Source organism: Dunckerocampus dactyliophorus, chromosome 14 (genome assembly GCF_027744805.1).
Source record: "Dunckerocampus dactyliophorus isolate RoL2022-P2 chromosome 14, RoL_Ddac_1.1, whole genome shotgun sequence".
Lineage (NCBI taxonomy): Eukaryota > Metazoa > Chordata > Actinopteri > Syngnathiformes > Syngnathidae > Dunckerocampus > Dunckerocampus dactyliophorus.
The window spans coordinates 22,497,356-22,523,611 of record NC_072832.1 but is presented as its reverse complement, the minus strand read 5'-3'; the positions used below and the strand labels follow the sequence as shown (position 1 = coordinate 22,523,611).

The 26,256-nt window shown below is 41.5% G+C and overlaps 1 protein-coding gene across 3 annotated transcripts in view; it reads left to right on the top strand.

The window, feature by feature from the left end:
* ptpn20 (protein tyrosine phosphatase non-receptor type 20) overlaps positions 1–26,256 on the top strand; it is a 53,110-nt gene that overhangs the window by 16,796 nt on the left and 10,058 nt on the right. Inside the window, exons 2-30 of one of the 3 annotated variants that reach the window (XM_054799501.1) lie at positions 1,187–1,223; positions 1,295–1,349; positions 1,428–1,674; positions 2,506–2,585; positions 3,214–3,291; positions 3,414–3,521; positions 3,590–3,706; positions 3,859–4,067; positions 4,144–4,245; positions 6,874–6,967; positions 10,695–10,780; positions 11,217–11,388; positions 13,032–13,243; positions 13,531–13,629; positions 13,708–14,213; positions 14,612–15,374; positions 15,480–15,650; positions 15,718–15,892; positions 16,667–16,877; positions 16,963–17,000; positions 17,193–17,279; positions 17,906–17,967; positions 18,136–18,297; positions 21,413–21,662; positions 22,633–22,739; positions 22,808–22,890; positions 24,520–24,659; positions 24,724–24,872; positions 24,944–25,034. In XM_054799501.1, coding sequence (XP_054655476.1) covers positions 1,313–1,349; positions 1,428–1,674; positions 2,506–2,585; positions 3,214–3,291; positions 3,414–3,521; positions 3,590–3,706; positions 3,859–4,067; positions 4,144–4,245; positions 6,874–6,967; positions 10,695–10,780; positions 11,217–11,388; positions 13,032–13,243; positions 13,531–13,629; positions 13,708–14,213; positions 14,612–15,374; positions 15,480–15,650; positions 15,718–15,892; positions 16,667–16,877; positions 16,963–17,000; positions 17,193–17,279; positions 17,906–17,967; positions 18,136–18,297; positions 21,413–21,662; positions 22,633–22,739; positions 22,808–22,890; positions 24,520–24,659; positions 24,724–24,872; positions 24,944–25,034 — 4,636 coding nt within the window. In that variant the 5' untranslated portion in view covers positions 1,187–1,223; positions 1,295–1,312. Of the gene's footprint in view, positions 1–1,186; positions 1,350–1,427; positions 1,675–2,505; positions 2,586–3,213; positions 3,292–3,413; positions 3,522–3,589; positions 3,707–3,858; positions 4,068–4,143; positions 4,246–6,873; positions 6,968–10,694; positions 10,781–11,216; positions 11,389–13,031; positions 13,244–13,530; positions 13,630–13,707; positions 14,214–14,611; positions 15,375–15,479; positions 15,651–15,717; positions 15,893–16,666; positions 16,878–16,962; positions 17,001–17,192; positions 17,280–17,905; positions 17,968–18,135; positions 18,298–21,412; positions 21,663–22,632; positions 22,740–22,807; positions 22,891–24,411; positions 24,873–24,943; positions 25,035–26,256 lie in introns of those variants that run through there. The other 2 variants (XM_054799500.1, XM_054799502.1) reach the window with 2 other exon arrangements.

Genomic DNA, 26,256 nt, shown 5'->3' with positions numbered 1-26,256 from the left:
CTACGCACGCAAGATACAGTAGTTTTCGTGGCATGTGCTGGCAATTAAGTTCCACACGGCAGACATGATTGTTATTGTTTTGAAGGAAAGTGAGAGGCCGATGCTGCCAATCAGGGCAAGACACCGCACCGCACGAATGGATCACTGCGGACTGCGGAGTGTTGAAAGGCATTTATCGGCATATGCCGATCACATAATTTTAGAGCGGCCGATACTGATCGGTGGCTGATCGATCAGAGCACCCCTAGTTTTGACTAATAATAGACTATAGTCTACCATAATAGACCATAATCTACCACAAAACAGCCATCTATCCATCCATTTTCTATACCGCTTATCCTCATTAGGGTCTCGGGGGTATGCTGGAGCCTATCCCAGCTGACTTCGGGCGAGAGGTGGGGTACCCCCTGCACTGGTCGCCAGCCAATGGCAGGGCACATATAGACAAACAACCATTCACACTCACATTCATACCTATGGACAATTTAGAGTCTCCAATTAACCTAACATGCATGAAACCGGATTACCCGGAGAAAACCCACACACGCACGGGGAGAACATGCAAACTCCACACAGAGATGCCCAAGCGGAGATTTGAACCCAGATCTTCCCTATCTCCAGACTGTGACTGTGTTGGCCAACATGCTAACCACTAGACCACCGTGCAGCAAAACAGCCATGATTGATTAATTCATTTCTGGAAAAAATATATGTAGTGAGGGAGCGATATTCAAACCGCGATATTGCGAGTGACGACTGACTGTATTGCCAATCATTTTCATCCAAATTTTTATCGAAAAACCGAAACTTATAAAAAACGAGTACGTGTACAATAAAACTGAGGTTCCACTATGTCTCAAATTTAGCAGGTTAGCAAAGAACAGAGGCGTTGTTATGCTAATTTTAAGATAATGATGCTCAATAACTGTGCAGCAGCTGCGCATTCTTGTTTATTGCAGTCCACCAGCTCATACTTCTCTTCAATGAAAAATTGCCTGATTGTGTCCTTAAAAATGTTTTCTAAAAACTGGTCTTGAAAAAGAGGTTTAGTCTTATATTTGGGAGAATATAGTGCACTTAGTTTTGTTGTTTCATTATTAAAATGCAGCATAGCATTATTAAGAATGCTTATTGGCTACTTTGTGATTGTGAAGTGATGCTTACTGTGTGATGTCCCTTTCCCCAGAGACGAAAGCTCATCATCGAATGTGGTGGACCGAGCGGTAAAAAGCACAGTTTTATAACGGAGAGCTCCAAAATAGCACAATACCTCCTCAACCTCTGCTCCGCACAGCACAAGTTCCACAGTGAGATGACGTCACGACAACTGAATCACAGCATGATGCCAGGTGATGCAAGAGAGACACTCGGACCAGCAGACACAGCTGGTCTCTCAAATTGACACCGCCATGTTCTTTATCTGCCAGATGAAAACATGTCCGTCTATCCTGGCTGTAACCTGAACCTGAAGCGGATCTCGTGCTCTGAAGGCATGTTGAACCATGTCGGTTTAGCACCAGGTCAAGCCGACTCATTGTCTAAATCCTGCGAGGATCTGACTGCCAAGCTGGAGGCTCGACTCCGGCAGCAGAGACAGATGAGGCGGGAAATGAGGGAGATGAACAAAGAGGGGACGGGAGAACTAAGAGATTTGAAGGAGCGTCCCTACTGGAGGTAATACTAATAACATGATAATATTAGAGATGCATGATACCTTTTTTCAAATGGATACCAATAACTTTCTGCTTTTCAAGCCCGATATGATACCAATAACTGATAATAAGATCTACTTTTTAAAATTTTGATTTAACTGTAGATTGTGCACACCTGGAGGTAGAACAATTTTGGATTTGACCAACTGTACCTGTTGATTTGTCCTAATCGAATACCATGGCATTACCACCCGCTTTGGCCCAGCAAAGCACATCATATTCGGACTCATGCTCTGAGCAGCCGGTGTGCTGCTATGGAGGTCAGGAGAGCGGGAGGAAAAAACCTGGTGTGGACCGGCAAGGTGCACTGTATTTGGTCACACACTCTGAGCAGCCGGTGTGGTGGTCTCTGGCAAACCTTTTGCACATTTCAAATGCCGCAGTGCTGGCGTTTCAGGTGGCTGATAGGGGTTTTTTGTGTGCTCGATGTTTTTTTTTTCCCTCCTCACGGTGGAGCATTTGGTATAATGTTCTTTGTCTTCAAGTGAATGTTTGTTTACAAGTGAACTCAGGGGAAGTTACGATAGGCCATTAACGTCACAGGCAGGAGAAAAAAGGAGCGCTTGATTTGCTCACCTGCACAATATGGGTAATCTCGCCTCATTGAAGTTTTTTTAAATAATCAGTTATCTGAGCAATTTTTTAATGTTATTGGATTTATCGTTATAACGTCATAATTCCCTCATATCGGCCTGATAATTATCGGTTTGATAATTATTGTGCACCCCTAGATAATATCATTCAAAGTCTCATTGCATAATGACAGCTTATTATCATTATGTTTATGTAAAAGCACGCCTGAGTCCATCCCGAGAATGATGTCCAGTGTCTCGCTGCAGAAACAAGACTTGGATGCGTTTTCTTCCATACGAGGTAAAGATATTTTATTTACAAAAATGGTGTCTTGCTCTTGGGCTGAGGGTACAATTTGTCAACCATTGATCACTGTTTTATTTCTAACATTGAATGAAACGTTCACACTGTCTATACCGTATTATCATCTAAATGCGCCATTTAACGCCTCTATTCAATGAATAGACAAGTCTCCTATGGTCACCAGCTAAGTCGGGTAAAAAAGCAAATAAAGTTTGGGGTCTGTAGGCAACCTCCTGATGTAGTTTGTTATCAACTCTATGAGATGGCAGTAGCTGCATTTGAAGTGTTATTAGTGGTCAGCAGTTTTATTGAGCTCTGCATGCACTTTAAAATGTTGGTTGGTTGCACAAGTCGTACTGTCGTTTACAATCAACTCATCAGATTAATGCTGGCTCAGCTGTTTTCTGTGTTATGCAATGAACTTGTTTTTCGCAGCCTCTCGCAAATTCATCTTCCAATTTTAATTAAATAAATACGTTATATATAAATAATACGTTATTTAATACGAATACATGAATATGTTAAATAAATAAATACAAAAATAAATAAAATATATACAGAAAAAATATTGTTGATATTGTTGATATCACATTTATGATGTCACATTTATGTACAATATTTACAGTCGACACACCGACGAGGTCTCCCCCAGAGAGAGAAATCATCTGTGTCACCCTCAAGAAAGATCCCAAACTAGGCTTTGGTGCGTTTTCCGTGGTGCACATTGTCGTGAGCCTTGATGAAAAATTCATGAGAACAATTGCCACTTAGCTAATTCTTTAACGGTGGACTTTTGTCTGTGCCTCCACGCTGGTCCTGTTTCAGGCTTTGTGATCGTAGGCGAGGACAATACGGCTAAACTCGACCTTGGGATCTTCATTGCTTCCATTGTGCCTGATGGACCTGCGGACAAAGATGGACGCATCAAACCGGGTACGACTTCAAAGTCCCTGCAACAGAAACCTGACGAGGCTCTGCAATCATTTGTGTTCTTGTTCCAGGCGGACGTCTCATCTCCCTGAATAAGACCAGCTTGGAAGGCGTTACCTTCAGCGACGCTGCTGCCATCTTACAGAGCAGTCCTGAGGAAGTGGAGCTGATTGTGTCCCAGCCAAAACGTAAGTTATACAGTCAAACCTAAGTACAGTATACGTACTCTCCACTTTGTGTATGATTTCTGGCTGACCTTTTGGAACGAATATATGACAAAACCCGAGGTTGCACTGTACATCGTCGTATCAGGTGTCAACTTGTTTGTTTTCCTGATCAGAGAGTCTAAAAGACAGTAAGAACTCCTTGTGCCAAAGCACGCTGGGGTTGGCTTTGGAGAGGAGCTTTGGCTCTCAGACTACCCTGAGTGGCACGGAGTATCGACACGCCATGGATGAACTGGAGGAGGCCATCAACATGTCCAGCATGGCGACCCCTAAGCAGAACCGGAAACTTCACATCCCGGTGGTGCGGATACACGATGCCCAGGTTAGTAAAGTCAAGTTGATCAAGGTATACTGTCCTTTTGCAAATGACTCGTCTATCCTTGTTTCTGTTATTTTAGGACATGTGCTCCAGATCTCCATCAACCTTAAGTCTGAAAGCGGGAGAGAAGTTTATAGTGGAGCTAAAGAAGAGCGGTGGGAGTCTTGGCATCAGTGTTGCTGTGAGTGAAATTCAACGCTTTGTTATGTATTAAAGTGTGTATTTGTACATCAAAGGAAAACTGCACTTTTTTTGGAATTTTGCCCATCATCCACAATTTTTATGAGAGACATGAACACATATGTATTTGTCTTTTCTGTGGGCGTTCTAAAGATATACAAACACATAAAAAGACGGAGCTTAGATTGCATGTAACGTGAAACCCTTATTCCGCCTATAAAGCCTTCTGAAAAAGCCTCCAAAAAGCTCCAACAACGCTCCAGTTCAATATAATGTGAAGTGCATGTTAACCAAGCTACAGCGACATTATTATTATTACTATTAACATTGTTATGCCGATCGAACTACATTACTGGCATATTGACACCACACCAGCTACCTGCAGAGCGTCACAACACACTCACAACGCCTCGGGCGAATACCGATGGGTAAAGATATTGGAGCTGCTGCTGTGTTTTTATTTTTGAGTTTGGAAAAGTTAACGCTAGGTGTAGCGTTTGTTATATGTGAAATCAATGCGCCCAGGAAGGAAGTTCCAAATGACCAAATTACGACAAAATACTGTAAGTATTGCATGTTACCATGAATGTGCCTGTTACTACATGCTCACAGCATGGATAGAAAACCATAAAACCTTGTTGGAGGTTTTTGGAGGTGTTTTAATAGCGGGCTTTGTAGGCGCCATAGGTGTATCCCATTACTTGCAGTAATGAGCTGTTTTTATATCTTTAGAACGCACAGAAAAGAGAAAGACGTGTATTCATGTCTCACATAAGGATTGTGGATGATGGGCAAAATTCCCCCAAAAATTGCAGTTTTCCTTTATAGGGAAGGAGCCCAAGGGTGTGAGTGCTGATACATTATGTATTTTATTCACTTGTATGCGGGCAGTTGTCTTGTTCCAACTCAGTGTGTGCTCAATGCAAAGATACAAGTGAAATATCTAATTGAATATGCCTATTAATTAATTTTAGAATTTTACATTATTCATTTAAAAATATGTTTACATTAAAAATATGATAAAATAATATTAAATAATAAATATTATGAAAATATGAATTGTATTTTGTTATTTTCAAATATAATAAGAATAATAATATGAATATAAGTGAAATTCTGTTCTTGCAATCTGCAGCATATGCTGGAACAAAAACAAGGCAGAGGATGCTGTATTCAAAATGCTATCTTTTATTGTGTGTTAAGTAGGGATGCTCTGATCAGGGTTTTATGCTGCTGATTCTGATACCGATCATCCATGAGTGAGATCAGATACCAATCATATGGATGAACTGTACATTTTCCAATGTATTTATGATGTGTGCTATTGGCCAGGGCCGCCATTGGACAATTCCAAGGGCCCTGGCAAATAGGTAATTATAAAAAAAAATAACCTTTTGGGCAGATCGTTTTTTGGGGGTTTTCTTTTGCCTTTTTTATTTTTTACCTATTTGACTCAAACCTGAATTTAATTTCATGCATGTTTTGGAGTAATAAAAATGCAAGGGAAGTAAGTATTCAGTAATTTCTTTCTTAGTTCAAGATAACAAAATGAACAGAATAAAACAATACAAATAAATATCTTTATTGAATATAAATATAAATATGTCCTTCTTAACTTCCATCCATCCACTTATCCTCATTAGGGTTGCGGGGGTATGCTGGAGCCTATCCCCGCTGACTTTGGGCGACAGGCGGGGTACAGCCTGGACTGGTCGCCAGCCAATGGCAGGGCACATATAGACAAACAACCATTCACACTCACATTCATACCTATGGACAATTTAGAGTCTCCAATTAACCTAACATGCATGTTTTTGAAATGTGGGAGGAAACCGCAGTACCCGGAGAAAACCCACACACGCACGGGGAGAACATGCAAACTCCACACAGAAATGCCCAATGGAGATTCGAACCCATGTCTTTTACGAAATCAGCAAATTTTAATATTTGTAATTTTAGAAATACAGGATTTACACTGTATACGTTCTCTATACGTGACGTTATGGATTATCCTAACTGACTTTTTTTGCAGTACCTTTAGCAGGTGAAGTGTACTTTTAGAGTTATTTCCCCATATCTCCACACAATAAGTTAGATATGGTAATACCAGAGAACAGTAAAGAGTGTGGACTGATTTTTGGTCAAGGACAAATTTTGCTTTATTTAGTATTGAGGTATTTCTCACCAATTTATGTTGTATATTTTAATGTGATTTTTCCAGCTCATTTTTTAATCTATTATGATTTCCAGAAATGTATTTCCGCTCACCCTTTCAATATCCACACCGTCAATTTGTTTTTGCACGTGCGTATTCTTTCTGCTATTTCCAAATAGCATTCTTTCAGTTTTACTTAGTTTCAAGGATAATCTATTTTATCAAACCAACTTTTTAGTAGAGTCATTTCATTGCATGCAGTATTTGCCTAATTTTGCACACAGTGTTTATTTGTGAAATGCATCCAGTGGAAGATGCATTGTGTTCGTAGCTTGAGGGAAAAGCTGCTGACGATAACGGTATCGGTTGATGTCAGTAGGGGTATGAAAGGACTATATCAGATAATATGGGATATACTGTAACTGAGTTTGTGTGTGACATTGACTAATAACTTTGATGTCGTCTACTATAAAGGGAGGAATAAACACAAACGTGAGATATGGAGGCATCTATATCAAAAGTCTGGTGGCTGGAGGTGCTGCAGACCAGGATGGACGCATTCAAATTGGTAATTTTCGCTTACATCAGGGGTGTCCAAACTGCGGCCAGGGGGCCATTTGCAGCCTGCTGCTGTTTTTTAATAGGCCCACAGCACATTGTAAGAATGTAATTTTTCAAAAAAAAACCCAACAGCAACAAAAATTGACAAATCACCACTAATTTACATTCCATTACAAGAATAAAGTGAAAATATTAGAAAAAAGTTGTATTCTAACCAGAAAAAAGTCATAATTTGACGAGAATAAAGTAATATTACGAAGAAAACGAATGTCATTTTCGGAGCACGAAGTTGAAATATTATGGAAAAGTATTTTTTTTTCAGTCGTGATATTATGAGAAACAAAAGAAAGAATGAAGTTGTAATTTCTTTTTTAATTAGTAAAAGTTACAATAATGCGAATACAATCAACATTTTACGGGAATAAATTGCTAATTACAAGAGGAAAGTTAAAATGTTGAAATGTAAAGAACAGCTGTAATTTTGTCAGAATAAAGTCAAAATATTAAGATAAAAAAGTGGTAATCGGATGATAAAAAGGTTGCAATTTTACGAGAATAAGCTTGTAATATTATGTGGAAAAATAATGTAATTTTAGTAGCATTTCACCTACATCACAAAGCTGAAATGCAGATTTTTTTTGAACTACCGTATATATGACTTCTTAGAATGTCTACATGGGTTGGTTTACAAAATATTAAAGTGGCCCTTGCATCCTTTCCTTTTTCAGTATGTGGCCCTTGCTGGAAAAAGTTTGGACACCCCTGACTTATATTATAACAGTCATGATATTGTATTGTAACGCTTAAAGGTAAACTGCACTTTTTTGGGAATTTTGCCCATCATCCACAATCCTTATGCGAGACATGAACACACGCCTTTCTTTTTTCTGTGCGTTCGAAAGATATAAAAATATATAAAAAGATGGAGCTAAGGATGCACGTAATGGGAAACGGTAAAAATACAGTATAGTAGTCTGTCTGTGCAGCGTGGGAGAAGGTTAGCACAAGCACAATGATGCATTCCTGGACCGTGGAACAAAGTGGGACTGGTCACTGCTAGCAATAAACAACATAAACATGCAAACACTTTAGGATAACGGTCCATGGGTCCACTTATTCTGCCAATAAAGCCTTCTGAAAAAGACTCCAAAAAGTGCCAACAACGCTACATTTACATATAAAGTGACGTGCATATTAACCAAGCTACAGCGACATTGTTATTATTATTACTTCCGCCAAGGAGGTTATGTTTTTTCTGACATTTATTTGTTTGTTTGTGTTCAAAATAACTTGAAAAGTTCTGAATGGATTTGGATAAAATAGTCACAAATTGTCGGAAATGTTGTATCGAACAACTGATTACATTTTGGGGGTGATCCGGGTCGCTGTCTAGATCCAGGAATTTTTTGAAGGATTCTTTAACATTGCGTGATAGGACCATTTTCGGCATTTGTGCAAATAAATCCACAACAAAATGGTCAGAGCACTTGGAAAAATAATACAGGACAATTTTCCAACAGGTTCTGCAAAATATCAAAGACTGATCCAGATAATGGAATAATTCCGAATACTATGATCCAGAATATGAAAAAAAATTGGGGACCTGTGGAAATAGGGGAAAAGTTCAGAAAATGCTTAAAATGACCAAAAGATTGTAAGTATTACACGTTATCATGAATGTACCTGCCATATGGTCACAGCGTGGATATAAAACCATAAAACCTTGCTGAGGATTTCTGGAGGAGTTTTAATAGCGGTCCTTGTAGGCAGCATAGGTGTGTCTCATTACGTGCAGTACTGAACTGCCTCTTTTTTTGCTGTTTTTATATCTTTAGAATGCACAGAAAAGAGAAAGACATGTGTGTTCATGTCACATATAAGGATTGTGGATGAAGTGCAAAATTCCAAAAAAAAGTGCAGTTTTCCTTTAAACCCTGAGCAAAAGTTGTGGCTTGTTTGCAATTTATTGCTAATGCGTTGTTTTCTTAACATGAAATTCCTTTTTTTGTCTTTGTCTCTTATTTGAATGTAGGGGACCTCGCACATTCACATATTTTTTTAATACAATACAAAATATTTTTAGTTGTTTTTTTTGTCATTGTAAAAAATATTTTAAAACTAATTTGTAAATATGTGATAATACATGTAAAATCTACAGCATAGCTGTACGACTGTTAAAAAAAGCCCATCATTTTTACATGCTTATGTCATTATGCTTCACTGATAATGTTTTTTCACCAAGCGTTGAGATTTCACACTTTTTTTTAGCTGTCCTTGAACACACTTGAACAGATCTGTGAGGATAATTCATAATGCCAAGTATAGAGAACATACAAACCCTTTATTTTTAAAATCACAGATATTAAAATTCGCAGATTTAGTACACTTTCAAACCGCTAGAATAATGTATAAAGTTAATAATAACTCGTTACCCAAAAATCTAATCAAGTATTTCTCAATTAGAGAGGAGAAATATGATCTTAGAGGAAAATTAAACCTAAAACATTTATATGCGAGAACAACGCTGAAAACCCACAGCATTTCCGTGTGTGGAATTAAATTATGGAACGGATTGAGTAAAGAACTCAAACAATGTACAGAGATGAGCAAATTCAAAAAACAATACAAGCAGTTGATGTTTGCTAAATACAAGGCAGAAGAGTCCTGATTGTTCTGTCAGGTTTGTTATTTTATTTTATTTTATTTTATTTTATTTTTTTTCTATTTTATTTTATTTTATTTTATTTTATTTTTTATTTATTTAATTAAATTTTATTTTTTATTTATTTATTTTTATTTATTTATTTATTTATTTATTTATTTTTATAATTTTCTTTGTTGTGCTTAAAAAAAAAAAAAAAAAAAAAAAGGTCATTATTATTATTATTATTATTAATGTTCTTTCTTTTTTTGGGGGGAGGGCTATCTCACCGTTATCTATTATGTGTTATCCTGACTATCACTGAAAACATGACATGGAATCCAGGAAGTGAACTACATGTACTGTACTAGATGTAGAATGGATGGGGGGTAGGATTAAATAAGCTTTGCTTCTTCCTACTCCTTTTGGACATGTGGAACTGTCAAAGAATGATTCACGAGATGTATTCCATTGTAACCTTCATGTTCAAATAAACTAAACCAAACCAAACCAAACCAAACACTACAGTAGCTGTGAGACGCAAAAGTGACATTTTCTATATCGTGATTCCATCTGTTCATGGATCATCTTACACATACATATCGTTCATTAGTGGTGAGTAGCGATACATGTTATGCTTTAAATGTGTGTGAGGCATATTTAGGGCTTAAACCTGGATTGTGTCATGAGTGAACAATGGCAAGTGAAGAGAGAAGGCCAGGGTTTGGCACCTGAATCTAATATAATAATTACAACAGTCACTTTTATTGCAAATTTTGATCCGAAATCGGAGAACGTCCATGTCAAGCTAGCAGGAGAGTTTGGAGGGGGAGGAGCGAGCCGTGTCATTTTTATTTTTATGGGTGTCTCAAGATTTTTGCCATTCGCTGGTGGTTCCGGAACGCAACCTCTGCGAAAAGCGGGGATCCTGTATATGTTTACGCTTCGCAACATTGTTTTTGCTTGTTCATGCTTCACTGAAGAGGATTGACTCTGATTTGATGGCATGTCTGTCAAACACAACACACACACGATGATGTATTAATGCTGCTAATGATGACAATGATGAGATTGGTGTGTTTGCATATGACAGGTGACAGACTGCTGGAGGTTGACGGCTCCAACCTGAGGGCCGTGACTCACCAACAAGCTGTCGAATGCCTGAAGCGGACTGAGGAGGTCAGTGCACGCACGCGGACACACACACACACACACACACACACACACACACTGTAATAGCATGCACACGGAGAGGCACACGTACAGCACATGCACCCAAATACAAACACACTTTAGGGAATCTTTCTGACCCCTTTGTCGCTAACTACATGTTGTTTTTGAACAGCTTTATGGTCCACCATGGAAAATGTTGTAAGCTATCAGATTTATGTCCCCCCAAAGGATGTGGCACACTCACATACTTGTACTTACCTTTTCAGAAGTCTTTTACCCCTCTGAAAATTCTGGGTGACGTAAATGACTGTTTTTTTGACGCCTTATGAGTCACAATCTTTTTGGCCCCCCATGAAAATGATGGTTTTCCTACACATGTATCACTGACAACAAAAGGTTACAGTAGAAAAAGTGTTAAATATTGAACCGTTGTTGCTGATAGGTGGTGAACCTGCTGCTGGAAAGAGAACCAACAGTCATCTTGGAGCCCAGGACTGACTACCCCCTCCCTGCCTCCATCCACAGTACATCACACACTCAGCCCCCCAGGACTGAGGTCTCCTTGGAAACAACCTTGAGTGGCCGAGCCAAGGACTACAGCTTTGTGACTAATGGTGAGTGTGGAGTGGAGGGGGTCGGGGGATAGAAGGAAGTAGCACATGTGTCCATTAAAGACATACCAAGAAGAGAGTTTTACACACACACACACACACGCACACACACGCACACACATGCACACACACACAGCCTTGAGGTGTGCGAGTCATCTGACAGTTACATTGTGGTGGCTGTCAGAGTCATCAAGCACTGACACTGCCTTGTTACCCCCGAGACACTTCACAGGCCAAGTGTAAAGGGACAGTTTGCCGCCCATATATAACTACTCTAACGAAAAATATGAGAGGGAAAAAAATGTCACAAATACTGTAGATTTGTTGTTGAGGGTTCTAAAGAAATTGCATGTGAATACTGAAAAGCTGACGCTGAGCTGAAATGGAAGTTATAAAGGGTTTGTGTGAAATGCTAGTAACAGTTTTCCATTTCGATGGATATTTTTGTCACAGAACATGTCACTCCCTCACTCATGCCCGTTAAGCCGTCTGGCATGTAGGGCGGCAACCAAGGTATTCCACTCCCGCCTGTTTTAGGACAGATTTTGAATGGTCTTCCAGGTATGTTGGAGGATTTTGAGATCGCTTTCTACTGTTCGACGCCAGGTGTTCCTGGGTCGCCCACACTTCCCAGGGAAGGGTTATGTGGGAAATGTTGCCTGGTTATCTTCTCAACACGTGTCCAATCCATGTCCACCATCTTTGCATAATGTCTTGTTCACACCAGGCTAGAAGATGGTGATTAGAGGGCCAGAATATTCACAGAAAGTGTGGAAGGTGGACAGTTTGTTAAGGTCTCTTTCAGTCATCCTCCAGTATTCCAAACGATTCAGCGGGTGGACACGCGCCTCTACGCTGTATAGCCACCGGGTGGTGACTAGGGGGAGCCTTCCTTTAGGGGTTTGGACCTCAATAATAAACTCCCATCTCAAACCAACTGGCCCTCTAGGTTGGGGGTTGCGCATAGGGCTAACAACCCTATTCTGGAAAAACACCATATTACGGAAACAAAGAAATTAACACTAATAGGCGCGAAGGGCACGGAACATGTGAAATTATGGAAAAAGTGGTGCATTATGGAATGTGTTAAATAGATGCGGATGTCCTGAATCAGATGAATAGTTTGATGTTTGTGACGTGACGACTACATATAATAATCATTTTTATCGCTGTTTTTGAAAGAGAACCAGAAAATACAAAAAAATAACTTTCTATCATTTTAAAATGTTTCTCATTTTAAATTTTATTTCATAACATTACATTTTGATGTCAGTCATCGTTTGTTGTATTGTTATTAAAACAGTGCCCCGTATTTGGTGTGAATTCTTACTTATTTGACAGCAGGAACCAACTTTTGGACCAACACTTATATCTTTCCGATTATTTACTGTTTTACGATATCAAAAGACTTTTATGACATTATTATTAAGGCAACCTTGGGGTGTGCCATGGCTCAGCTGATAGAGTGGTCGTCTCCCAACCTGAAGGTTGCTAGTTCGATCTTCCATCATCCTGTGACTATGTTGACGTATCCATGGGCAAGATACTGAAACTGCAGTTGCTCCTGATGCTGCGTCATCAGTAGGCAAATGTGCCAGTACTGTACTGAATGTAATGAATTATCTCAAATTCTACTCTTATGCTAGAAAACACACATGAGGTGATACTGAAGAAGAGTTTGTCGGGGTTGGGCTTCAGTTTCAACATATCCCAGCTGCAGTCAGGGCCTGATCGAGGCAGCGTGGTCCGCATCAAGCGGCTGTTCCAGGGTCAGCCAGCCATGGAGAGTGGTCTCTTACGAGAAGGGGACGTTATCCTGTCTGTCAACAAAGAGCCTCTCAAGGACCTTTCCTACCAGGTATGTTCAACTTATTCCCAATGTTATTTCGCACAAAATGATGTTGTCAAGTTGCTCATTTAAAAAAAGAAGTGAATGGGTAACACCATGGAGTGCAGGTCAGCCACATTAGTGGTTCACTAATCCTTTAATCTAGTGCGACCCAAAATAGCAAGCTGCTTGTCTCACAGCGTTTTGGTGTGTTCTGCCGAGGAGTTACCGTCACAGAAATGCAGGCAACCCTGGGGTACATTTTGGGTCATGACAACTGTCCTGGATCAACACACACTTTGTTTATGCTACCTTAGAGGGTTTTGTTCCTGCTTCGTGGCGCCCCTTCTGAGGTTCATCTCTTGATCTGTCGACCCGGTCCAGGACTGTTGTACGACGCGGATGACAACACACTGGTGAGTAAACACATCACTTAAATAAATTAGGTTACCTAAACCACAGCTGTACTATTCTACCCTTTCTGGCTATGTCAGAGTCCTGCACCCGCCAGGCAGGCTCGATCCCGCTCTCTGGACATCCGACTAGGAGACGACTACAGCCAGTTTCTCAAGTTTCAATTTGATGTCAACATAGCTGCTCAGAGGCCGGCATCCACACTCAAGGAAGAGCTTATCGAGACCCCCGAGAAAAGTCAAGAGCCTCCTGCAGCTCCACAATTCTTTGAACGCCAAGAGAGGGAAGTCCAAGGTGAACAGAGTCCTCCATCTTCATCTCGGGAAGGGTCACCTCCCGTACCCACCTCTCCAACAACACCAATCTCGCCAGTCTCACCTGCATCACCTACTTCACCCACCTTGCCTCAAGTCTGCTTTCGAACAGCTCAACAAGAGTTGGCACAGACTGCCCAGAACCCAGAGGAACAACAGGAGGTGGAGACAAAGAAGCCAAGCGAGGATGGGGAGGTGGCTGTTGCAGCAAGTTCATCTGCCATATTTAATGACATCTGTCCTAAGACTGTTTCAAACTCCATGTATGCCAGGTAAGAAAATGATATAAGACCACTGGATTTCTTTTCAACTCCTTCCCTTATATGTGGGACACCCAACATATTTTTCCTAAAAGGTCTGACTGATTGGTTGTCTATGATTCACTGGTGATCAGTCCAGAGCTTCAGTCAGCTGGAAATTGGCTCCAACTTTCCTGTGACTCTGAAGAGGATAGGTAGCCTAGAAAGCAGATGGCTCGCATGATTAAAACAATGTATTTGGCCACTTGTAGAGATGGTGAAATGTCATATTCAGTCTGATACTATCCATCTCATTTTCAAAGGGTTATGTGTTAGAAAAGGGACAGGAACGGGAGTCTGCTTGGGTATAGTAGAACACTGAAGGATAGAATTTTGAGATAGAAGTTATGATTGCTTCTGTTTCTTTTCAGTGGTGTTCGAGAAGAGGCAGACGGAAGTGTGACATATTGCTTGGTGGGAAATGGACTGACCATAATGACAGATGAGGAGTATTTGACCATCAGTTCCACCCTGGAACCTCAACAGAGTTTTCAGTCCAATCAAGCCACACAAACGCCACTATCTAACCTCACAGGCCTCAACTCTCAGACCCCGGCCACTTCCTCTAGTTTCTCTCAGACCTCCAACATACCATCTAGTTTTTCACAGACCCCTAACACAGTATCTGATCTCGCTCAGACCTCTAATACGTCTTCAAGTTTTTCTCAGACCTCCAACACCACTTCCTCTCAGACCTCCAATATACTGTCAAGTTTCTCTCAAACCTCAAATACTTTGTCTAGTCTCAGCTCTCAGAAGCCAGTGACTACCATGTCACTGCTGAACCTCTCCTCTGACTCCCTGACCACTTGTGCCTTAGCACACCCGTCTCAGCCGCTCACGACCCAGCCGTCCAAGGCCAAGCACCACCACCTGCTCCTTCCACAGCAATGCAAATCCCTTCCCACAAACAGCCAGCCGACTACGCCACTCTCTCAAAATCTCATTCCGCCAGGGAACCCCATCACAACCCAGATCGTTTCTTCAACGGCTCCTTGCATCAGCACACCTGCTTCCACCGTAGCACCACCTGTCCAGAGCCACGCACAGTGGAGAGAAGAGCTGGAGAAGAACGAAAGGGAATGTAAGGATGATGAGGAGGAGGATGAGGATGAAGAAGAGAGTAGAAGAAGGGTAAGGATCTTCTTTTGCCTTTTCTAAAACCCTTTCATGTGTTTGTTGAATCCATGACAGAACTCAATGTGCAATACACAAGGGGTATTGTTTGGTGCTTTGCAGGGATCCGTGAAAGAATTCGAGTTGACGGTACTTCTGACCAAGTCCAGGAGTGGAAGCTTTGGGTTCACCATCACCCGAAGCAAACTGGACAACTGCTACTACATACAGGAAATACTGGACAACCCCGCAAAGTCAGACGGACGCCTCCGAGCAGGAGATAGGCTTATTACGGTAGACCCTTGTGTTTTTTATGCCGTGCTTGTTGTTATTGTTGACGGCAAAATATTTTCAAATGCAGGTAAACGGGCATGATGTTACCAGTGTGGCAGATGAAGTTGCCATGACGATTCTCAGGTCCTCTTCCAGGAGACTCAGTATGACGCTGGGGAGGGCTGTTACCAACTTGGTGGCACCCCCTTCCTGTGACAGCCTGCCTGATATTGTCCTCTATAAGACACCTTCGGGACAGCTAGGTAGGGCTTTCCTGGTACTTGTTACTTGTAGTATAAACACATTATACACAGCAAGACGTTTCCAGGGTCAAAACTGCTTGCAAGGGCTTTCTCCAGGTATTCCAGAACACATGCTAAGATTAGCTTAGCGCTGGATGCTGTCGTATTATACTCCACAGTCTCCACTTTGATGCAGCGGTCAAGAGCCAGACACCCAGAAGTTAATACAGGAGTTCCATGTTGTCCTGCATTGTTGTTTAATACAGTGTCTTGTTCTAACTGATGTGTTCAATGAAGCAAGACCTTTACATATTTCCTCCATCCATTTTCTTCCACCTGTCCGGTTCAAAGGGACAGTTTCCAGGCCAACTGTACAACATAGTCCTTAGCGTCTCCAAAGTCTATCAGCCACTCTATGAGAAAAGCTCATTTCAGCTGCTTGTATCCGCAATCTTGGCCTTTCAATCACTACCCAAAGCTTGTGACCATAGGTGAGTCTAGAAACAACTGGTAAATTGACCACCCCATTCTGATACAGCGACAAGCATTACGGCCGACGCTGTGCTGATCTGTCTGTGGATATAATGATCCGTCTTTTCCTCACCCTGGAACAAGATCCTGAGAGACTCCTTCACCTGAGGCAAGACTTCACTCCCACCCAAGTGGTCACAATCCATTCTTTTCCGAATGAGGACCATAGCCACAGATTTGGACCTGTCGCTCTGTATTATATGCCACGAGGATGGATAAGCGATATAAAAAATGGACTGCTTACATTGTCTACACTTCCTCCAGGTATAAAACTGACTGGCGGCATTGGCAGCAAATGGCAGGGCATTTACTGTTTGGAAGTCGTGCCGGGCTCCCCGGCCAGCGAGGAGGGCAGTGTTCAACCCAATGACAAGATCCTCTACATCTGCGGAAGATGCACTCTGGGGATGACCCTGGAGGACGCCGTCAAAGCTTGTGAGATTGCCTCGCGTAAAGTCAAGCTCAAAATTATGAGGTATGTGCCAAAAGAGCGGCCATATCACCAAGAAGATGAAAGTCTCTGTCACTCATAGACTGTTTTTGTCTCTCCAATGTTCCAGAGATGACCAACCAGTGACTCCCAAGGCCAAGTGGAACGGTGAGGACACTTGTGAAAGATTTATGAGATGTTTTCATCTCCTTCAGAGGACAAACACGAGAGTGTGTATGGTCGTTAGCTATGCCGATGCTTAGAAACCACATGCGTTAATCATTTAAGTTCATTCACTACCTTTAATGGTAATTCATTATCCGTCTGCCCTGTACTCTTTAATAAAGCCTTCTTTTATAGGTCTGTTTGACTGGAAAAAGGATAAGAAGTTTTTTGCTCGTTTTGAAGAGCCTGTCTCTTCAGACAAAGAATCACCTCCTGAAGATGGTGAGATACTCTTGCATCATCTATCTCCATCAACACATGCTTGTTGCCCATTTGCTAGGTGTGTGTGAGATGCCTATGACTATGCAGTCCAATACCCCAGTGGAGGCCACAGGCTTGCTAATTATTAATCCTGCAGCGAGAGCCCAAGTTTCCTGCAGCGAGAGCCCAAGTTTTGTCTGTCAGCATTCAGAACACACACACGCACACACACACACACACACACACACACACACACACACACACACAGCCCTGGTCTATGGTGGTCTACAGCATAGGTAGTTCAGTTGCTTGGTGACGGAGGCAGCAGCTGGTAAGGGGACAGTGGACAAAGCCTCTTGTCTTGTTCATCTGTCATGGAAGAGACACATAACAATCAACACGCTGTGGCTGAGGGAGGTTGGTACTGTGCGTCTTGTTTTGGTTGTTTGTGGCTTTGAAAATGTAATTGGTAAGAAGTTAATAAATGGATACCAACAGAATTTGCTTGGAAGCCTCAGGGGTCGAACTCAGGATGTTAATTAGCTTTCGTATCAAACCAACGGAATCGACATTTGTGTGCAATTACTTTTCTCGATTCTTGTTGGTGATTCATACCCAATCTATACTGTATGTCCTTTTTCTCCCAGTTGAAATTGTTTGTAGAACTGCTGGCAACTTCAGCCGCCTGTCTGTGGCTGAACACCAAGATGTAAGTGTTCATCCTGTTCTAATCCATAAGTTCTTGCCCGACATTCTTGTGTTACTGTAACATGAGACAACCATGTGTCTGCTGGAGGTCAATACTTGCATAGAACATGTAGCACTGTACTGTCAATATGTTCAAATTTGATGCTTACCTCTCTCCCCTGACAACCAGAGTTGCATCATGCAAGTGGAGTTTACCAAACCAGAAGGAGGAGGTCTTGGATTTGCTTTGATTGGGGGGACCAATGGCAGCATGCTCAGGGTAAAAGAAATTTGCTCTGGTGGCGTAGCTGAGCAAGACGGCCGTCTAAGAGTGGGAGATATTCTTTTAGAGGTAAAAATGTACACTTTGTAGATAGAAACATGCCGAGCCAGCAATTGGATCTTATAAAAAGGCAATAGTGTCAGATTTTGTCTGATTCGGTTTTCAACTGAAATTTTCACCGAGATTTAGGCTCGGTTTTCAACGTAACATAATATTGATGCATAATAAATGCCATATATCAGTGGTTCTCAACTGCTTTGGCTAACCCAAATTGCAGCAATTTTTCATCTCAAAATTCTCACATATCTTATATTTAAAGGGACTGTTTGCAACAAAATGTGAGCTGCAGTGGTGAGATGCCTCCTCTCTCTTTAGGACACGCTCTTGTCCAGCAGATATCTGCAGTTGTGTGTCAGACAGAAGGCACGTTAAAGGAAAACTGCACTTTTTTGGTATTTTGCTCATCATCCACAATTCTTATATGAGACATGGACACATGTCTCTCTTTTCTGTACGTTCTTAAGATATAAAAACAGCTAAAAAGAGGCAGCTAAGAATGCATGTCAAGGAACGCACAAATTCCGCCGATAAAGCCTTCTGAAAAAAACTCCACAAAGCATCAAAATGCTCCATTTACATAACGTGACCTGCATATTAACCAAGCTCCAGCGACATTGTTCTTATTATTGTTATTAACATTGTTACGCCCAAGAACTACATTACTGGTGTAGTGACACCTCGCCACACCACGCCGGCTAGCGACTCGCTTTCACCACACACTCGCTCACAATGCCTCAGGCCACTGCAAAGGTAACGTTACATATTGGAGCTGCCGCCACTGCTGCTGTGTGTTTTGTTTTTGAGTTTGGAAAAGTCAATGCCTCGTGTAGCTGTCACGATGGTGCATGGTCATGACCCCAGGTTGCAGAGACAGAGTCTAAGGGCAGGTAAAAGTCTTTAGCTACGAGCAGGTGCAGGTACTCACAGTTTTGTAGCCAGAATGGAAACACAAGACAACAGAGGAAAAAGGCTCTGTGAGAAATGAAACAGGTAAATACTAGGGGGATTAGAAAACTATGACTGAGGAGCAGGAAATAATGACATAATGCAATACATGCAGCATTGACAATAAACTTAAGCCCAGCAAAGTGTCAGGACTTAAGTGTAACACTGATTGATGATTGCAGCCAGCTCTACCACACTGCCAAACAACCCGCAGGAAGTGCACACCAAAATAACAGCACAAAACAGGAACTAATTAAATAACAAAGGAAAACACAGACAACAGAGTCATGGCGAGCGTGACAGTAGAATTCCTTTCTATTGTGCTAAATGACCAAAATATGGCAAAATACTGTAAGTATGACATGTTATGTTGAATGTACCTGCTACTACATGGACACAGCATGGATATAAAACCATAAAATCTTGTTGGAGGTTTTGGGTGGTGTCTTAAGAGCATGCTTTCTAGGCGGAATAGGTGTGTCCCATTATGTACATGGGACATTATGCCTCATTTTAGCTGTTTTTATATCTTTAGAACACAGAAAAGAGAAAGACGTGCGTTCATGTCTCAAGTGTCCACTCAGTGTCCTTCCCCTCCTGCTCAAGCCTGACAAAGTCGCCTATAAACATGGCACGCACCTCGTAGCAGCATAGCAAGCGAATAGCACAGACAAGAATGCAACGTTTTTGCCCAGGCAAAGACCTGCAACGGTTCCGCAACCCACCAGTTGAGAATCACTGCCATATATCACAATGCACCGTGTGCACAATTAGGCAAGTTGCGTTATTGATGATTAGTTTTATTATTTAACAACAACAATGCTCTTGGTCAATCGAAAATGTTAATAAACCACAAACTTGAATATTTAAGGAAGTGAAAGTGAAGTTTTGGCTTTTCTTAGGCAACTGAAAGAAAATATTGAGTACAAAAAAATATTCCCATCTCACTACTTTATTTTCATTTTTTATAAAGTCAGAATGATAAACAAACAACACAAAGTTTACAAATAAATATTTCTGACATTTCCAAAAATAAATCAGGGACGAATATAACCACCCTTCGTTTGGAAAAGCCATCCATCCATGGAGTCTGTCAGTTTCTTGATCATTTGACCAGCAACATTTTGTGCAGCAGCAACCAAAGCCTCCCAGACACTCAGAGAGGTGTACCTTTTTTCTTCTCTGTAAAACTTACGTTTAAGGGCCTACAAGTACTCAATAGGGCAAGGAGGTCATGTCATTATTTTTTAAGACCAGATGGCCACGCAGTGGAGTTCTTAGATGTATGAGATGTAGCATTCTCCTGCATAAAAATCATGGTCTTCTTGAAAGATGCACACTTTTTCCTGTACCACTGTGTGAAAACAGTGGCAATAGGTTTGGGAGTTGAGTTTGAGTCCATCTTCAACCTGAAAAGGCCCAACAAGTGTCACGTTCTGGTTTGAGCTGTCGAAAGCTTGACCCCCGGTGTGCAGAGAAGAGGCGATGGCTTGCAAAAAATAAAAGTTATTTAATGGTGCACAAAAGGAGTGACAAAAAGCGACAGAGGGAGAAGCTCTGTGGTAGAAAAACATGAACTAAGAAGTACAGGTAAGTCCAGTTTTTAGGTAACAGCTCCCGTGTGGAGACGAGGAGCAATGGCATGAAGTGTAACGACAAAATCAATAATGAATGCCTTTTATCCGCCATAAATGTTAATTGGCCGCAGGTGCGCGGCCACCAGGCGAGAAGCCGCTGCCTCTTCCTCCCCGGAGAAGGCACAGATCGCCAAAATAAGAGCGCAGGACAGGGAACACTTGTTCCCGTCCTACAGAACGTCACAACAAGCTCATCTTTTAATAATTCCAGACCTTACCAGTAACCCACCTCCACCTCCACCAAAAATGTTTTACAAAGCTGCCCTTCATCAAGTTGTGGGCATGTATATTATGTATATTATGTCATGTGAGGAAGGACTAATGATGGTATTTCCTTCATGATGTCATGAAAACCCAGAACTTCAAAAGCAACCGTTCTTCTCTAAAAAGTGATGGAGATGATAGATTTTCTCAAATTTGGTGACATAAAAATTAGTGTTGTAGCCTCATGAAAGTCTATTTTGCCTAATTAATCTTGTTTTGTGTGCTGGACTGTGCTATCATATAATCATATCAACATTGATCCTGCATGTTTTCACGAGGTGAATGGTGTCATTGTGTCTGGACTGAGCCACACTAAAGTGGTGGATATTCTACGTAAAGCGGAGGGCACGGTGCAGCTCACCATCTGCAGAGACATCCTGCCGCTGACCTATTCCGAATCCCCGACACCACCCAACATGGCTGCGGAGGCCGACGCTATCATGGCAGAACAGCCGGCTCCGGTTACCACCTCTGACGCCTCTACCTCACCTGACGCTACGCTGAATAAGCCAGTGGAGCGCCCCCCTGGTATGATGTGTGTGTTCTTAACTGCATGAATGGAAGACACGATTACTCATATCTGTTTTATTTATTTACTTATGTATTTATTTTATTATTGTCTTTATATTTTTATTTTTATTATTGTATTTTTTTATTTTTAATTTTTATTTCAATTTATTCATTTATTCAGTCATTGATTTTTTATGCTGCTTGTCCTCACTATGGTCCCAGGGGTATGCTGGAGCCTATCCCAGCTGACTTTGGGCGAGAAGCAGGGTACACCCTGGACTGGTCGCCACAAAATTGTAATTTATTTATTTTTTATTACTTTTGACTGGTAAGGTAGATAAAATGAGTTTTCACATTTCAGTAATAACAGCCCCTCTCCATTTATCACCTGCTGCTTGCAATTAACATATGAGTCATAAAAACAAATGACAGTTGGCTGCTGACCAGTCCGGGGTGTACCCTTCCTCTCGCCCAAAGTTTAGAGACATTTTCTCATACAACAACATAATAAAATGTCTCTAAACTTTTGACTGGATGTGCATATGTAACAACTTAATTTTTTGAACTCTAAGGATTGGAGTGCATGAGAAAGTGTACAGGAAAATGTAGCTGTCTTTGACCACATGGTCATTTACAAACAAGTATATTGCACAAAACAGCAGCAACAGAACCCAATGTTGTAATAGCAGTAAATATCCAACTGCCACACAGCCGGCATTAATATTTCTGATTGTAAACACGCACCAACAGCTGATTAGCGCAACCAATATTTTGATACTTTAAATGCAGCTGTCATTACAGAAACAAACATTCCTCTGGAGGTTGCCTACAGCCACAGCTTTTATGACAATGTTTTTTGCAAATTAGAGACCTCAGCGGTGATTTGCTTTAGCCGACCACGCACCCTGCTACTATCGGAGACTTGGTGGTTAATTGAAGAGAATTAATTGGAGCATTTGTGGTCATTTATGCACTGTGGTCGTTTCAGAGGCGACTGCGGAGTGTGTGTTTCACGAATCTGGAATTTTAGTCACCACGCCGCCTCCTCCTCCACGACAACTGACTGTGGTGACGGATGAAAGTGCACTTCATCAGGTGTGAACACACACAGAATACATGTGCTGCCTATACTTTGTGACTAATTGTTGCATCCTGGTTGTTAGGAGAGCTGCGACAGCACTCCTTCTCATCAAGCTTGCTGCCCTTCGCTGAACGTCACTGAAATGTTGCATGGAGCTTCTGACAGGTAGTAGCTTCCAAAAACTTATTTAACAGTTAATCCTGTAAATACAAGAGCTGATGGGAATTGGTAAGGACAAGCAGTTTTGCCACCTCTCCTATAGTGTCGCGCTGTATTGTAGTTCCCCATTTTAACACTGGGAGGCAACAGAGAGCAATGAATAAAAGAGCAACCTTGCGAGGGGGAAATTGATGCTTGAATTGTTGGATGATTGTTGGATGATGATGATCGCCTATTGGATAAAAGTACAGAACTTGTGAAACGTGATGTGAAAAACTCTAATGTAGCTGCTTGACCCATAAAAAAAAATGTTTTCACCAGTGTCATAGAATTATAACATATTTTAACACTCCCTGGCCACAACATTAGGTAACCCTGTCATCTGGGGGTGGTGCAAACCACCAGGCCCTTTAAACGCAAATAAGCTCATCCTTCCTCCTATCCTGGCCCCTCTGGCGTGATGGGATGCTCCGATCAGGGTTTTTATGCTGCGGATTCCGATACAACTCATCCATGAGTGAGATTGGCTGATACAGATGCCGATCACGTGGCTTAACTGTACATTTTTCAATTTATTTATGATGAGGGCTATTAGACAAATCCAAGGGCCCCTGGGTGGATCGTTTTTTTGGGGGGGGTTTTTGCCTTTATTTTTCCATCCAGCCATCCTTTTTATATGCTGCTTATCCTAATTAGGGTCATGGGGGTATGCTGGAGCCTATCCCAGCTGACTTTGGGCGACAGGTGGGGTACACCCTGGACTGGTCGCCAGCCAATGGCAGGGCACATATAGACCAACAATCATTCACACTCACATTCATACCTATGGACAATTTAGAGTCTCCAATTACCTTAACATGCATGTTTTTGGAATGTGGGAGGAAACTGAAGTACCCGGAGAAAACCCACGCACGCACGGGGAGAACATGCAAACTCCACACAGAGATGCCCATATAAGAGATTCGAACCCACGTTTTCCCGATCTCCTGACTGTGTGGCCAACAGGTTAACCACTTGGCCACCGTTTATTTTTTTACTATTTGACACAAACCTGAATTTAATTTAATTTAATTTAATTTAATTTAATTTAATTTAATTTAATTTAATTTAATTTAATTTAACACAGCACAAATGTAGGGTTTGCCACGGTCTGTATTTGTGAATGGCTTAGAAAGGCATTTATCGGCATATGCCGATCACATGTTTTTTGCTGAAAATCGGCTCATAGTAATGGATGGGCGATCAATCAGAGCATCCCTAGTTGTCACAGTACAGTATAATGCAGCGAACCACAGTAATAAACAAATAGTTTCCATCAGTTTCCATCAAAACGAAACACTACTGTCTTTGTAAAGGCAGATTTTTCTCATTAGATTACGCAGCCGTTACCTAATAAAGTGGCCTGAGAGTATATTTATTGTGTCGATTGAAAGAAATGAGTTTAAAATTGACTTTGTAGTCCAAATAGTCACAAAGAATGAAGGCTTGCATAGATATCTTAGCATTATTTTGTATACTGCATTTTAGGTGGAAAAGTCGCAGGGAAAGGAAGCTCAGCCTTGCATGATTTCACCTCCTCCTACCAGAAGAGTAAAAAAATGGTCTGGTCTCACCCCTGCCCCCTGACTCCCCCAGGAAACAAATTGTGACCAAACTGTTGGACCGGTCCTGCAAAGGCACCCGGAAACCCCAATCAGACGGCTGGAGCAGCGAAGAGGAAGAAGAAGATGATGTGTTTGACACTGCTGGTCACCAAACGACCTCATCCCAGACAGGCATGAGAATGACTTTACCGACATCTCTTTGGTCTATATTTCATCTTATTCCCCTTCCTCCCAGGACCTCCGATCGTATCAGAGGAGGAGCTGGCCAGTTTGGCCCTCATGAGCCCGTCTAGAAGTAGCCAGTATTCGGGCTCCAGGGTCAAAGCCCTCATCCAGATTCTGCAGCATCAACTAGACCAGCAGGAACTGATCAAAGAATTCATGGTGGGTTTTAAAGTGAGTGTTTCCCAGCATGAATGGTACAGTAAATGAGATCCACACTAACCTCGTTTCAGGCTCTGGAGCACCTGAAGCCTTCTGATGACTGCCTGGTTGGAAAAGCCCCTGAGAACAGAGACAAGAACCGCTACAGAGACATCCTACCCTGTGAGTCACCCACTGTTTAATCCAATTGCCTGAAACCCTCATATTTCACAGTCAAATTCAATTAATTATCCTCTCGAGGTCATCCAAGTACAAGAGCAAAGAAATTAATTATTATAAGGGATATAGGTCAATGTCTTATAAATGGAGCAGCCTCAAGGACAGACAGGATCGCGTGCTGTCATTTCATTATGTGCGGCTATTTGGCAGGGTATATTATGCCTTTTAAAAACACCTTGTTAGCTATACCTTTGCAGGACTTAGTGGTCATAAAACCAGGGATTTCCATTGGCATAAAAATGAGATATCGGTTCATGTAATGGTATCGGTGTTTCTGCCGATTATGATCGCACAGCAACAAGCTTCCTAGCCTCAGTATGTCCACCGTCTGGAATTATTTCCAGGTTTTGCCTTCGGATTGTAAATAACCTCAGAACTTTAGTTAGTGTCAACACCGGTTACTGTGTTGTTTGGTTAAAGTCGAAAATTCACAGCAAAATTTTGCTTTAGCTTGCGTACATTTGCGGATGTTCATAAAGTGTGCCTGTCACGGTAATCAATGAATCGATTAACCACACAATAAACAAAAACAAACTCGATCATTTTGCCGGCCTCGATATATTGACACGTTCATGCGCGTTTGTTTTCCTCCTCTCTCTACCAAACTTTTACAACTTTCTTTTGGCTCCATTTTGACTTATTTTGCAGCCGAGATCAAAAGAAAACAGAAACTTGAATTCAAGAAATAATAATAGCAAAACACCAAAGCGGTGTCCATGTTGATCTCGCTGTATATACAGCATTACATGAGATGTGACCCGACATTAGTTTTAGGGAAGAGCTGCTGCCTATGTCAGTATTTGTTGATACTGATGCTGGACAAGTACAGTTTTCTCTCGTTTATTGTGGTTAATTGGTTACAGACCCGGCCGTGATAAGGGAATTTTTGCAAAGTAGGATTCAATATTAATAAATTGCAAATTTTTGTAGTTCGAGCATAGAAAACCTGTTTATGAGTTTCTAAATGCAGGTTTGAACATCATTAGGGCCCTGTAGACATGAAGTAACACCCCAATAGTCACTTTTGCATTCCTATTATTTGTTTATTGCGCATTGCTCAGGTTACGGGATCCCTGCACTGAGCTACCGAGCTAACTAGTTAGCCTCTCCAATTTAATTATTCTAAACTTAAGAAAGGACAAAGAAGCCAAAATTGTACCACTTC